General features: G+C 41.2%; 1 protein-coding gene across 1 annotated transcript in view; it reads right to left on the reverse strand.

The window, feature by feature from the left end:
• The window catches only part of LOC140522079 (uncharacterized), a 47,762-nt gene extending 32,597 nt beyond the window's left edge, over positions 1–15,165 (reverse strand). Inside the window, 6 exon segments of the mRNA XM_072637119.1 lie at positions 489–520; positions 522–2,065; positions 5,930–6,025; positions 7,373–7,499; positions 13,765–13,853; positions 14,746–15,165. Coding sequence (XP_072493220.1) covers positions 489–520; positions 522–2,065; positions 5,930–6,025; positions 7,373–7,499; positions 13,765–13,797 — 1,832 coding nt within the window. The 5' untranslated portion in view covers positions 13,798–13,853; positions 14,746–15,165.
• Between the last annotated feature and the right edge of the window lie 496 nt (positions 15,166–15,661).

Genomic DNA, 15,661 nt, shown 5'->3' on the forward strand with positions numbered 1-15,661 from the left:
ACCTGGGAAAATTTAGATCAGACCAAAGTGTAAAGGGATTTTATTACAGGTAAATTCTGGCCCATTGTGTTTTAGTGAAACCGTTCTGAGGGGAATTGGACCCCTCTGGTCCACACTGCACTAAGTAATGGTGATCAGGCTAGAAATAAGTCTCTTTGTCCAAAACTGAGTCAAGATTCAGGCCCTTCCCCCTCATCCCTCATTAGAATAAGCCCAAATCTCATAATACTCATTCTCATTAAAATTTAATTAATCAGCATTGATTTATGCCTATAGGTAACTCCCACTTAGCTAAGGGAATATAAGTTTTGAGAGGTCTCCATGATTCCTATTTGGTTGGTAAGAGATAGCTAAATGACCATTGTTTTATAAATTATAAAGGAGCCATCATTAAATAATTACCCAGAAACGATCTCTCCTCAAATTTGCTTTCATCAGGTTTGTATAAGGTGAGAGTGTGTATAAAAGGTTCAATTATATTATAGTACTCTCCAGTGTGAATTCTATTATGTGCAGCAACTAGAAAGTCTAGTTCCGAAAGCCTTTCCACATTGATTACATTCATAAGGTTTCTCTCCAGTGTGGATTCTCTGATATAGAGCAAGAGAGGAGCTAGAACTGAAGACCGACTCACATTCATTACATTCATAAGGCTTCTCTCCAATGTGGATTCTCTGATGTGCACAAAGTAGAGAGCTTAGTCTGAAAGCCTTTCCACATTGATTACATTCATAACGTTTCTTTCCAGTGTGGATAATCTGATGTTCTCCAAGACTGGAGCTAGAAATGAAAGACCTTCCACATTGATTACATTCATAAGGTTTCTCTCCAGTGTGGATTCTCTGATGTTGGATAAGTTTGGAGCTCTTAATGAAAGCCTTTCCACATTCATTGCATTCATAAGGTCTCTCTCCACTGTGGATTCTCTGATGCACAGCAAGATTTGAGCTGTCTCTGAAGGCCTTTCCACATTGATTACATTCATAAGGTTTCTCTCCAGTGTGGATTCTCTGATGTAGAATAAGTTTGGAGTTCTCTCTGAAAGCCTTTCCACATTCATTGCATTCATGAGGTTTCTCTCCAGTGTGGATTTTCTGATGGGCTGCAAGACTGGAGCTAGACCTGAAAGTCTTTCCACATTGATTACACTCATATGGTTTCTCCCCAGTGTGGATTCTCTGATGCACAGCAAGTAGGTAGTTTCGTGTGAAAGTCTTTCCACATTGATTACATTCATAACGTTTCTTTCCACTGTGGATAATCTGATGTTCTCCAAGACTGGAGCTAGAAATGAAAGACCTTCCACATTGATTACATTCATAAGGTTTCTCTCCAGTGTGGATTCTGTGATGTACACTAAGTTTGGAGCTCTCTCTGAAAGTCTTTCCACATTGATTACATTCATAAGGTTTCTCTCCAGTGTGGATTCTCTGATGTACAGCAAGAGTGTAGCCCTTTGCGAATGCCTTTCCACATTGATTACATTCATAAAGTTTCTTTGTATGGATTTTCTGATGTAGAGTAAGATGGCCTTTAAATCTGAATGCATTTCCACAAGGATTACATTCATAAGCATTCTCACCATTGTGGATTTTCTGATGTTGAGTAAGATTGGAGACCTGTAGGAATACCTTTCCATGTTTATCATATTCATAAAGTTGCTCTCTAGTCTCGATGCTCTGATGTACAGCAAGATTGCAGCTGCAACTGCCAACCTTTCCACACTGACTGCATTCAGGAGATTGCTTCTCACTATCAATCATATCATGATTAAGAAAGGATGAGTGTTCACTAAAATGTACACCACATTCATGAATCTCATGTGGGTTCTCTGCAGTACAAATTTTTTGACAGTAAATCAGGGAGGACTGTTGACTCATGTTTTTCCCACAATGATGACAACCATAAAGTTTACCTCCAGGGTGAACTTTCTGAAATACAGCACAGATTTGTCTCCTAGTGAAGTCACAGGGACCATCACTCATGAGGTTTTCTTGGTGTGTTTCTTTCACAGAAATACTTAGCTTTTCAGTAGGCCCTTTCATTCCAGGTCTAATCATTCCTTCTGCAAAAAAACAAATGGTGAAAATATTTACAGAGACACATGTACACACACACACAATTATAAACACTTCCCTCCACTGGAAGAAAGTAAACTGATCTATATGACACTTCTTCAGGTAAAGATAAAAGTCTTCCAAGTTAAATTGACACAATCACAATGTTTGAAAATGCCACTACTTCAGATCTGCAGAATAACTTGACTTGGAAAGACCTTCACAGACAATCACATTGGATCCTCAGAAACACCTCTGAAACTGGCAGACCCAGCATTCATGCCTCAATCTGAAGTCAGCCCATGAACTCTGAATGGCTGAGTTACCTGAAAAGTATCCCTGTAGGTGAGATTGGATCACCAACCCTGCAACTGGGCATGTTCTGTCCACAGAACTTGATGGCCCTTTTCCATGGCACTTACTTTTGTTAACTTTTTCTTAAGAAAATATGTTTTATTTTTGCACTTTTTTCTCCCTCTCTTTGGGTCTTCCTATTACCTGAGACACAGAAATATTGAAATTAGACCAAGTCATAAGTGTACAACGGGGCTTTAAACTCAAGGGAAAAGAAGAGTCAATCAATGCAGGTGGCACACTTAACTGTTGCCTTATTGTAAGAAACTGCCATGGCAACTGCCAGCCTTGAGCAATCACAACTCTGATGAGTCAAAAGCCAGCAACATTGGACCAGAAACCCCACCAGAAAGGAGATTAGGACTCACTGAAGGCTCAGACACAGGCAGCTTTTATTACCAACAAAATATTTTTCATTAAAATATGTACTTTGAAAAAACGAAATAGTATTGTGCATGTCACAGAAAACAATATTTATAAACATAAATTTCGTATGCACTGAAAAACCAAAAACTGAGGCGACTCACTTGATTGTGCTTTACTGCAGAGCTCTGGAACTGATTCTGCAATATCTCTGAGGTGGACCTGGATTTGTTCTCATTCTTGTCTTGATTTTTAAGTTTTTTTCCCCTAATTCTACTCTCCTTAATCTATTTTTATATTCACTCCTTGAGTTCCCCTTTATTCCACGGTATCCCAATGAACTAGATGTCTTTACACTCCCAAACACTCTCCTTTCCCTGGATTAGTTAAGACCAAGGTTCCTGATCTGCTGTTTCTTCTCCACCATTTCCATGTTCCTCTGGCAGACTGACAGCTCCTTGAACGCAGGGACTGCCTTTTCTCTTCCTAAAACTTGGTGAGATACCTAGAAAACTGGAGGTGCTTGATCCATGCTTTTTGACTGACAGGACCCATGACTGACACCAGGCCCCAGCTTCTGCCTCAATCCCTATATTCTGTTCTCTGCCTTATTTGGCAAATGCAGACCTGTTTCTCACTCTTTCACTTTATCTCCTATTTGTGTGAACTTTGTCTGCTTCTAAACCTGATGGGACCTGAGCATGCCCAGAGAGAACACTGCAGAGACTCTTTTTAGGCTCCTGAAGCATCCCATACTAAGGGACACCTAGGAATTTCTAATTAGCACTTGGCCAAACTCAGAGTGACTGTCAGTTCAATGAATGTGGCCAACAATTCTCCAAGAAGGGGCCAAAGATTGGGCCTTAGAGATCAAGGGAGGGACACAAGTTGATAATTTAGGTAAAGCATATCCTTGGATTAATTCTAAATGAGGCAACAACCTTTGCTTGTACTCACATGCTACTGAATGGAAAGAGAAAATCATAAAACCTGCTGCCTGGGTCAACTACAATTTAAGGGTATTTAAATTCAGGGTGGACCTCATGGTGCCAAGGGTATCTTTTGAGTTCCTTTAGGTAGTTAAATGTGCAGTAGGTACTGATTAGGAGGACTGAAGTTCAAATCCAGCCTCAGAGACACTTACTAGCTTTGGAACCCTTCCCAAGTCACTTAGGGCTCTTACCCTTGATTTCTTGTCTATAAAACGAGCCTGAAATGCAAATGGGAAATCATTCCAGCATCTTAGCCAAGAAAACCCCAGATGAGCTCATAGTGAAACAGAAATGACTGGAAGGACTGAAAACCACAACCTGACTCCCTATCTCCTTCATCACAGCATCTTTCCCAATTCTTTTAATTCTTTCCCGAATGTCCCTGATTGCCTGTTCCCACTGTCCACCTCCGTATTCACCTGCTCAGTGAAGAAATGTGCCTTCCATTTTTGCTTTGAAAAAATTGGATACTTATCAAGAGCTATTTTATCCTCCTCATTTGCCATCCATGAAGTGACTTTTTTTTCTCTTTGATGTCACTATCAGATGAAATGATCCCCCTGCTAGCTAAAGCAAACTCCTTTCCCTACTGCTACAAACCATTTCTTGCTAATGCTCAAAACATGATCACTTGATCCATTCAAACCCAGAGATATTTTTTCATGATCTTTATTCCATTTCTTGCCTAAACAGCTGGAAGTGCCCACTTACAAGTGGAGTCGCTGACTCTTTTCTCTGAAATTCTCAGCAGTCTAGCTCCCAGTATCATTGTTCAACTGAAATTCCCCTCTCCAAAATTACCAAAAACATCCACTCTGTTAAATCCACTATTCATATCTTCATCTTCATCTTTCTTTCCTTCTCTACAGCTTTTCACAATCAATCACCCTTCTTTTTCTCTCTCACTCTCTACTCTCTCTGCAATTTAGTGACACTAATTTCATTGTTCCCCAAACCAAACTCATTCTCTTTCCTCCAACCCTCCTATCTTCCTACTTTGCTAATGTTCTCCAAGGCATTCTCCCATTAGAGAACTTTCATAAATGAGGTGTCATGTCTTGCTCACTGACTTTCACAAAGACTTCTGTCCCACATACTCAATCTGCTCCTCAGTCCTCTGATAGCACCCAGATAACATCTCTCCCATAACACTTCCTTCTCTCCCAACACTTCAGCTGTCTTGCTTTAGGTCCCAAACACCACACAACAGAGCTATTTCAAGAACCTGATACTTGTTCCAGTTGCTCCAAGTCTCCCTCCACTCCAGTCATTCCACTCCTCTCTTACAAAGATCATCTTCCTAAAGTTCTTGACTGACCATATCATCACATCCTCAACAATCTCCTGTGGCTCCCGAGGAAAAGGATCAAATATAAAATCTCTTCTAAGGCTGCTAATCACCTACCATCTCTCTTCACATACCGCTCTCCTGTTCTTCTAAATTTTCTTTCCCTTCACATCCTAACCAAACATGTTATAATCCAGTGGTATGGGCTTCACATCTATTCTGTGAAGAGGACACTGTCTTCCAAATGTTTGGGCTTTCCAAGCTATCTCCAAACAGAGAATGCCATCCTGGCTTCCCTGAAGCCCCAGCTAGGGCCCATGTTCCACAATAGGCTTTTCAGTTCTCCTTCACTGTAGTACATTTCCTCTCTCAATGAGATCTAATCTGTCTTGTCCATAACAGGTTTCTACATGACTGTTGGCATGTCATCTGCCCATCCAGTCAGTGAACACCAGGAGAGCAAGGGATGTTCCTTGCATCTCTTTATGTTGCTTAACAGATGGTATGGCACATAGCAGCAACTTTCTAAGTCTTCACTGATGAGAAAAATGCCTAAGAAAGAAACGATATTTAAAAGCCTAACACCGTTTTGCACTTTCAGGGAAGTTCCATGCCCCCAAATTCTAAACAATGCATTTTTTTTAGGATCATAGATTATCAGTAGGAGACAGCTTAATTGTATGGTATCTAACCTCCTAATTTTACAGAAGGGGAAACTGAGAATCAGTAGGGTTCAGTGACTTGTGCACAGATTCACTGCTAAAAGTCTCTGAAAAAGAATCATAATTCAAGTGTTCCTGCCCCCAAATCTAACACTTGCTTTCCTACAATACCAGGAGACACAGCTCTCATGTGCCTGCTTTTACCTCACTCACCTGGACAGCAGCTCCTCAGGCCTTCTTGTTCCAGCATCAGTGGCACCTCCCTCTCCTCCAGATAAAACACCAAATATTCTCTGGGAACTGGAAGCCCTGATAATATGGAAAAAGGAATGAACATGGAGAAATACTTAGAATTTAGTCCTTTTTAGGGAAAACAGTGTACATACAAAGCTACTCCATTTTGAGAATCATTCCTTTATGTTCACAAACCTCTGGCTTATTCTTCCACTAATGACTGTAATGCAAGTAACCCAAAAAGGATGGGCCAGATCAGCATTGAACTCCAGCAGATTAGAGCTTGATGGATCAGCTCTGGCTCTGCCTCCTCCTCAACTCCTCACTCCATGAAACCTATAAAAACCTGGTTACTGTTCATTCAGTGAGTCATTGCTCTTCTGGTGAGATTCTCCTTTTGGGGAACTGAATGAACCTTAGTTACTCAAATTTTAACTCTTGGCCAGTCTCTAATTCCTGCCATTGACAGGGGCATGCAATGAAGGAGGAAAAGATGGCGGCCAGAAGTGCTTAAGCATGATTTCCATAGCTTTAATTTTTGATAACTTTGGGGAAAGGTGGGGGAAAAGACCATGGAGCCAATGGAGAATCAGAAAATTTGATCATGGTGCACCTTCCTCAAAGGAGGCACTCATTGCAGAGTTCCCATTATCTAGAAATTTGAGGTGACTGGTAGTGCAGTGGGGTGAGGCCTGGAAATAGACTGAGGAATGCCAAGGATTAAATCCACCCTCAGACAGTTATTAACTGTGTGTCTGCAAAAGTCACTTAGCCCCTGTTTGCTTCAGTTTTCTCAAACACCAGATGGGAACAATAATATCAGCTAATAAGATAATATTGTAAAGAAAGGACATAACACAACAGCTGATGAACAGCAGGTGAAGAGAAAGGTTTATTGCCCCCTCTGCATTGCCACCACCTGTAGTGGGTAGTGGAGGCGCTGTAAAGGAAGATTAAGGACAATTGTGTAACACTAGGCACAACTAGAAATTGTGAGTTACAAATTGATGCTTCTCAGAAAGTAGGATATCCTAAATACTTGGCCCATCACAAAAAGGAAGAGGAAACAGAGAAAAGCAGGCTGAGCACTTTTCATATATTTGGCAGAGAAAATTCGTGTCCAGGCAGAGGTTGGACTAAAAAATCCATGGGATTAGTTCTACATCTGAGATGCTTCAACACTGACATTACCTTAGGCCTCAAGCTACCTAAAATTGGTACTAGACAGCTGCAGTAGCAACAACAGAACATACAGATTATCTTCACACCAGGCAGCAGAAGGACTGTATCGCTTGGACACTGGAGACCCGCACATTTCCCATTCTGGTAATAGATAAGTGCTCCAAAGTCAGCATACTGAGGAATGAAGATATTGCCTTTGGTAGCACACTAAGTAAGAGTGGCCGGGGGAAATGTCCTTACCCAGGGAGAGTAGGTTGTGGGCATTTTCCAGCATGACTGCCTTGTATAACTGCTTCTGAGGATGGTCTAAGAGGTCCCATTCCTCTGGGGTGAAGTCCACAGACACATCCTGGAATGTCACCAGCTCCTAAACCATCAAGAGTCACAAGATTTAGACCTGGAAAAGACTCCAGAATTCAAGCAGTCTAACTCTCATCAAGGGAGAAGAGGAAACTGAAGCACAAAAAGGGGATTTACCTAAAATTCTTATCCTACTTTACTGAGAATCAATCTTTAAAACCACAATCATTAAGACCTCAATGAAAACTTGAGAGATGTATTTGACATGATCAATTGGAATAAAGTGGAGGAACATCTTACTATGGAATCTGGGAAAAAATGTACGTTTTGTCTGTGAGATAGAAAGACCAAAGGAAGAGAGAGAAAAGTGAAATTCCTTCCTTATCACAACGGATAAAAATAAAATTTTATCAACAATATTCTGTCAGGTTTGGGAGAAGATGGCCAGTAGAGTCAACTGTGGGGTTCAAGGGGGAGAATGTTTGATTATAGAAAAGAGAGGGAAGAAAAAAATCTAGTTAATTTCCTGAGAGCCTGAAACAAAATCTTCTCTAGATAAAAGATGAAAAGGATTCATAAGATATACTAATTACAACCTAGACTGAACTGAAGGAGATGAGACTTTCCAGTGAAGTGAAGGAGAATTCTTTGTTATTACACTGTGTCTTGGGGCTACCCTTTGTATAATCTGTCATGGCCAAAACATCTTATGCCTTTTATTTATGATAGCTTTCATTTGTCAATAGTTATTACTTCCTTATTAAAGTATTTACTTATGCAGTTGTTCATTTTTGTTGTTCTTTGTGTTCAAAGCAGACCAAAAGGGCATCGCTATGTAAGGCTTCAAGTACAATGTGTGTGACCATGGATGATCAGACTCATAGAGGCCAGAAGGCTCTACCACAGTTTGGGAACAAATAGTGCACATGAACATTTGGGGTGGACATGCCTCTCAATTTGCTCATCTCACTATTCTTTGAAATACTGCAATGCTACCTCTCTAGCACAACACACCATGTTCTTTGATGTTGATAAGCTATGGTGGGTGGTCCTTAGCCACTGTCTCCCATGTCTAACCATTGATTCCAAAATTCTTCAGAGAGACCTTGGGAATATGGCCTTCTACTATGTCTTCTGACCACACTGAGTGCCTTCTTTGAGGACTTCCAAATTGTTCTCCACAAGAGTTGGATCAGTTCATAACTACACCCACAGAATGTTAGGGTTCCAGTTTTTCCACATCTCTTCAACCTCCATCATTTTCCATGTTCATCATATTAGCTGATCTGATAAGTATGAGTTGGTGCCTTGGAGGTGTTTTAACTTAGCACATGTATGATACAAATTTAGACCATTTTTTCATGATTATAGACAGGTTTCATTGAATGTTTGCAAAACTGCCTGTTCAAATCCTTTCATTATTTATCAGTTGGAGAAAGATGTATACTTTACAAATTTACAAATGTATAATTTACAAATTAGAATCAGTTGTCTATTATTTATGAAATGAAGCCTTTATCAGAGATACTTGTTGAAAAAAATTCTCCAATTCTCTCCATTTCTTATAATTTTCATTTCATTGGTTTTGATTATGCTAACACATTTAAATTTTATATGATCAAAATTATGGATTGTACATTTTGTATTATTCTCTAGAACTTGTTTGGTCATCAATTCTTCCCTTATCCATGCACCCCATGGAAATTTTGCAAAAAATAACTGCGGACTAAGGCCGGAAGGAAACTGCAAACACATGTAAGAAGGCAAAAATTGTCAATAGAGCCTTTCATTCTGTAATAAAATAAGTAAGGAAATTGGTTTAAAGACAACAAAAGATTCAAACCAAATGGAGACTTAACAACAATATTTATACATTTAATTCTATAGTAATGAAATGATGGGGACAACTGGGTGTAGAGGGGATATAATGTTGGAACTGGAGTCAGGAAAATGTGAGTTCAAATCCAGCTTCAGACTCTTACTAGCTATGTGATCCCAGGCAGGGAATTTAACTCTGTTTGACTCAGTTTCCTCATCTGAAAAATGAGCTGGAGAAATAAAAACCACTCCAGCATCGTTGCCAAGAAAACCCCAAACGGGGTCACAAGGACTTGGACACGGCTGAATAATGTCGATAACAACAACAACATTATGGAGGTGACGTTTCACAGCAGAAGAAAATAACCAAATTCATTTGGAAAAATAACAGAAATACAATAATATCATGGGGAATGATGGAAATAAGTAAGAATAGGGGAGCAACTATATCAAACAGCGCTGGTCATCAGCACTGTGTGGTAGTGGGGGGAGGGAGAGAGAGAAATGAATGGAACAGATGAAAGAAGGGAATTTCAGAATCATTACAACTCAGTAACTCCATGTTTGGTAAAGTGGACAAAAGACTGATTTAGGAAAAAATCAATATTTGGCTAAAAAAAACCAAACACTACTGAGAAAAGTAGAAAGCAGTCAGGAAGGAAATTAAGATTAGACCAACATCTCATACAATACTCTACAACACATTCTAAATGGATATTTTGTTGCTGTTCAGTTGCTTCAGTCATGTCTGACCCTCCATGGTCACATTTGACGTTTCCTTGGTACAGACCTGATATACTAAGAGGGTAAAATGGAAATTGAAAGATTCTACCAATCATCTCCTAAAAAAGAACCAAAATGAAAACTCCCAGGAATATTATAGCTAAACTCCAGTGCTCCCAGTTCAAGGACATAAAAAGAGTACAATCAGCCAGAAAGAAGTAATTCAAATGGCATGGAACTATAGTCAGGCTAACACAACAAGTGAGGAACGGATACATTAAAAGCAATCGGAGGGTGTGGAATAGAATATTCACCAAGAAAAAGGAAGTAGGATGGTGAACAAAAATCACATACTCAGAAAAACTGAATATATCCCTCAGGGGAAAAAAAATGTTCATTCAATAAATAGAGGACATTCAAAGATTCCTAATGAAAAGACCAGACCTGAACAGAAATTGGATCTTGAAATACAAGAACCTAGAGAAACATCAAAAGGTAAACAGAGTAAACAAAAGAGATTCAATAAGGTTAAATTGCTTATATTCCTACATTGGAAGATGATACCTGTAACTAAAGACCTTTAAGACTATTAGGGCAATGAGAAGGAGTATACACTGATAGTATACATTAACTGTGATGGGGTGGTATTCAAGAAAACAAAACTAAGGGTTGAAAAAGAGAATTGCATTCCAACAAGAAGGAAGGGAAAGGCAGAAGTGGATGAATTATCTCACATAAAAGAGACAAAGAAGAGGTATTACAGTGAAGGGGAACATGGGGGAGGTGGGAATGGAGGCCTTGAGCCTTACTCTGAACAAATTGGCACAAAGAGGGAATACTATCCATGCTTGGATGGGTACAGATATCTAACTCATCCTACAGGGCAGTCAAAAGGGACTTGGATAATGGGGGAGGGGAGAGACTGATAGAAGGAAGGGTAGATTGGGGGAGGCATTGATCAGAAGGAAAACACTGCTGAGGAAAGAGGGTAAAAGGTGGAAGAAAGAGAGAGTGAGAAGGGGAAATAGGATGGAGGGATATACACAGGTATCAAAACTGTAAATATGAATGGAATTAACTCACCCTTATATTGAATTAATAGATGCAAAATGGATAATTTTGATTGTACTAAATTCAAAAGTTGTTTTTTACAGAAACCAAATCAATAAAATCAAGATTACAAGGAAAACTGACACCTGGGAAAATTTTACACCAAGTATCTCTCATAAAGATCTCATTTCTCAGACGTATGGAGTACCGAGTCAAATTTATACGACTACAAGTCACAACCCAGTTGATCAATGGTCAAAAGATATGAATAGGCAGCTTTGAAACAAGGAAATCAAAGCTATTTAGAGTCATATAAAAATTCTCCAAATGACTATTAACTAGAAAAATGCAACTTGAAACAACTCTCAAATTAAAACAAACCTCATACCTATTAAATTGACAAATAAAACAGAAAAGGGAAATGATAAATATTGGAAGGAAGTAGGAAAACAGGGAGAATAATGCACTGTTGCTAGATTTGTGAACTGATTCAACCATGATGAGAGTTTTTGAAACTATAAGAAAAGGGGTACAAAAATGTGGATGCCCCTTGACCCAGGAATAACCATATGAAATTGCTATCCACAAAAGGTTTGTTTCAAAAGGACCTACTCACACTCTTTCTGGGGTGGCAAATTATGGGAAATTGAGGAGATGCCCATTGATTGCATAATACCCTTACAAGTTGTAGTATATGATTGCAGTGGAATACTAGTGTGTTACAGAACATGACAAGCAGGATTTCAGAAAAACCTAGAAACGCTGAAATGAACTGATGCAGGAGGAACGTTGTAGAAAGCAGAGGCAATATTGTTTGAGGAGCAATGGTGAATAACTTAGCTATTCACAGCTTATATAAAAAAGTAAGACAATCTGAAAGGATTCTTGATGAAAAATGCCCTTTTCCCCCCTCCATAGAAAGAACTGATTCAGAATATACACCTAAAGCATACCAGTTTTCACTTGCTTTCTTTTTAGTACAATTTCTTTCCCATAAACTAATATGGAAATGTTTTACATGACTGCATATGTGAACCTATTTCTGATTGCTTACCACATGCAGGAGAGATAAGAGGAAGGAGGCAGGTAGAGAACTATAACCTCAACATTTAGAAATAAAAATGTTTTTGCATGTAATTGGGGAAAAATGAAGTATTGTTTTAAAAAAGACTAGTAGTCAATGGCAACTAGGTGACACAGTAGACAGAGTGCCAGGCCTGGAGTCAGGAGGATCTGAGTTCAAATTTAGCTTCAGACACTAACCAGCAATGTAATCCTGGGCAAATCATGTCCCGCTGTGTGCTTCAGTTCCTCCTATGTAAAATGTGCTGGAAAAAGAAATGGAGAAACACTCCAGTATCTTTGCCAAGAAAACCCCAGTGTGTCACAAAGAGCCAGACAAGACTAAAACAACTGAAAAACAACAAATAGGCATTTCCCAATAGATATATGGTTAAAGGATCTGAACAAAAAATTATCAGAAGCAACTGCCAGGTATTCCTAGTCATATGAAAAAATGCTCCAAACCCACATAGAAGAGAAAAGCAAACCAAACCTCTGAGAATTCATCTCACACTCTGCAAAACTGACAGCAAGGACAATAGCACCAGTCAATGTTGGAGGAGCTGTGGGAAGATGGGCACACAAACACACTGTGGATGGAGCTATGGAATGGGAGAAGATCAGGGAGATCGGAGTTCAAATGCCGCCTCAGATACTGACTAGTTATGTGACCCTGGCTGGTAAGCCTTTGAAATCTATTGGCCTCAGTTTCCTGAACTGTGAAATAAAGATAAGAAGAGGACCTGTGCTATGTATGGGGTTGTGAAGATGGTCAAAAGTAGATTAGGGGAAGAAAGTAATTCACTGTGCTGGGTCTTTGCCTTCGAGCACTATACCTCTTTGATAAGAACTGAGCATCTCCTTTAAGACAGCCCTTTCCCCTACAGGAAAAGAAAACTCCCAGAATTTTGAGTAGTTCCCCAAACTCAGTTCTTTCCTATATCCTCTCTAACAAGGGACGTACTAGGCCCTTAACGAATGCTAATTAAGTAACAGCTAAAGATGGCATTCTTTTCTTTGGCCTAGTCCAAACAGCTCTGTTAATGGCCTTTGAACATGGTGGGCATGTGAGCCCAAAGTCAATTTAACCTGTCTTCTGGAGCTTCCAGATTTTCCAGAAACACAGGACCAGAGTAAGCAGGAGGTCAGGAACACCTCAGCCCTGGCTCATGATACTAACTCCTTTCACCCCTCACTGCCCCCTGACTGTGCCCTTCATGATGCCCAACTACAAGACAGTGTGCAACTGACAGATTAACTATTTATGCAGATCAGACCATGGAGGATAAGCAGAGCATCCTGTTTTCCAGGTCTACTGGGAGAGCTTGGCCAAAGAGGTAAAGGGGAAGGGGGAGCAGTCCTAAGGACATGTGGGGTAGGGGTGGTAGTCATGGATACAGGAACAAAGACAAGATCTCTACAGAACAGAGAGGAATGAGTGAAGAGGTCTTAGGAGGGCAGCCACTGGGGATGAGTAGTTAGTGATTGTGATGCCAATATGCCATGGATTAATTCAAAGGACAGAGAACAGGATGGTGTTGTTGCTACTGTTTCCAATTTCCTGCCTATTTTTGTAAAGAAACAATGCATAGGTTGGGGATCACCAGCCTACAGACAATCCTCTTTGTTTATGGAAATAGCTTCTTTGGGGGTCAAGTCTGTGGACAGAGTGCACTCACCTGGGGTGGGGGTCTGCAGCTGCCAAGGGCCATTCCTTCAGGCTCCACACTCCCAACCTGGGCCAGGCTTTGGTCTTCTACAAACTGAGCTTGGGAGAGAGAAGGATAATGAGAACGGAGGCTGGCCTACGGAAGTTACAGGGGGTGAGGCCCTGCCCTCAGGACAGAGAATGAAGCCTAGAGGTAGGGGTCCTGCTTGAAAAAGATGGTCCCACCATCTCCTACCACTCTTCTTTCCCCTTCCTTTCTCCTGTTATTCAGATAACAAGGGGCAGAAGGTGCTTGGGATCCTACATGGGATAAGAGCAATAAGAGCCTCAGTGACTCCTGAATCAGAGATTTCCCTCTGACTGAGTGTGGGACCAGGACCCCTAAAGGGCCACCCACCGCCTGAACTTCCCCCCACACCTAGATACTGAATAATGCTTTCAATCCTCTGTCGTGGTGGCCCCCACCCAGCCCAACCCTTCGGAGTGGGTTATCCTGGAATCACCCCAGGCCCCTTCTTCTTTACCTCAGGATCACCACAGGCAGCCTGCCACCCCTCAAGCCCATCCCTAATCTTCATACCATCTTTACTTTTTCCCCATAAAAGTCAGTCTTGACCAGACCAAAGAGGCCGATTAAAAAAAAACATCTCACCCTCCTCTATAAGCAACACAATGGGCCTAGGCTCTGAATGAAAACAAAGGCCTGAGGGGCCCATTTCCTTGGAGGCAGATCCAGGCCTTCACTTAGGCATTTACAGGGTGACTAGAGCCTTTCATTTTTATTTCACTCAATACAGGATTCCTGGGTCCCTGCCGGGAAGGTTTGAATTTTGTGAAAATTCAAAAATTCAATCGTAAATCTAAGGGAGGGGTAACCCCAGACCTTTGAGAAGTGATCTGGAGTCTGGAAAAGAGTTAGCAGGAGGAAGCTTGTCCAGGAGCCAGGCAGGAGAGGGAGGATTGCTCCAGGGGCACCTGAAGGTAGACTTACCACAGGGTCAGAAGGGTAGGACGAGACCCAATGGGATGAACAGCCAGCAGGTCTGTGAGGGGCTGGCTCCGACCCACCTGGCACCTGCACCCACAGAGAAGGCCTCCAGAAGGCAGAGATCTCAGGTCCAAGGGAAGATGAGTGGGATGGCTCAGATCCCTACTTAAATTAATTACTCAGAGGCCTCTCAAAGTGATAACAGAAAGTTGATTTATTCGATTCTCGAGAAGCAGGGCAATTCCTGTACCAGTTCACCTGGAGCAGCAAAAGCCGAAGACAAAGAAAAGGCAGTGATACATTCAGACCCTAACGCAAGTCCCTCCCTCCCCCGCTGACCCTTATCCTCATTAGCTGAGAATACGATCTTACATTCTAGACGCGAAATCTAACGAATCCCTTTTGAAATGAAGACATCGAAGAGTCATGTAAGCTTTATCCAATCATCGAGACCCTAATGTGCTACAGTTTTATACCCTTATATGGAATTATTAAAAATATTGTAATCTTGAGCCTCTCGGTCTGACCTCACCCCTGGGAGAAGAATTACAATCTGAGAAGTCTTCACTAAACCTATTCCACTCAAAGACTACGTGATCCGAGATCTGAGGAAAGAAGGCAGAGGGAGCTCCAGTCCAAGGGCAGAAGGCAGAGAGATCTCAGCTCCAGGGAAGAAGGCAGAGATCTCACCAGTTCCAGTTTTCAACCTGCCTACGCTGGGAGGCTCCTCCCAGCCTCTGAGGCCCCTTTAAGGGCCCTTTCCCCTAATCACACCCAGGGTCAAGCACTCAGGACCCTTTCTCCCTCTCCTCCCCAAGCCCTGCCCTCCATCACCTGCACAGCCTTGGCCACTGGGATGGCCCCTCTTTCACCCTAGCCTCTCCGCAGGCCTCCAAACTGCACCCCAGAGCTCTTGTTC

This window comes from Notamacropus eugenii, chromosome 1, assembly GCF_028372415.1.
Source record: "Notamacropus eugenii isolate mMacEug1 chromosome 1, mMacEug1.pri_v2, whole genome shotgun sequence".
Lineage (NCBI taxonomy): Eukaryota > Metazoa > Chordata > Mammalia > Diprotodontia > Macropodidae > Notamacropus > Notamacropus eugenii.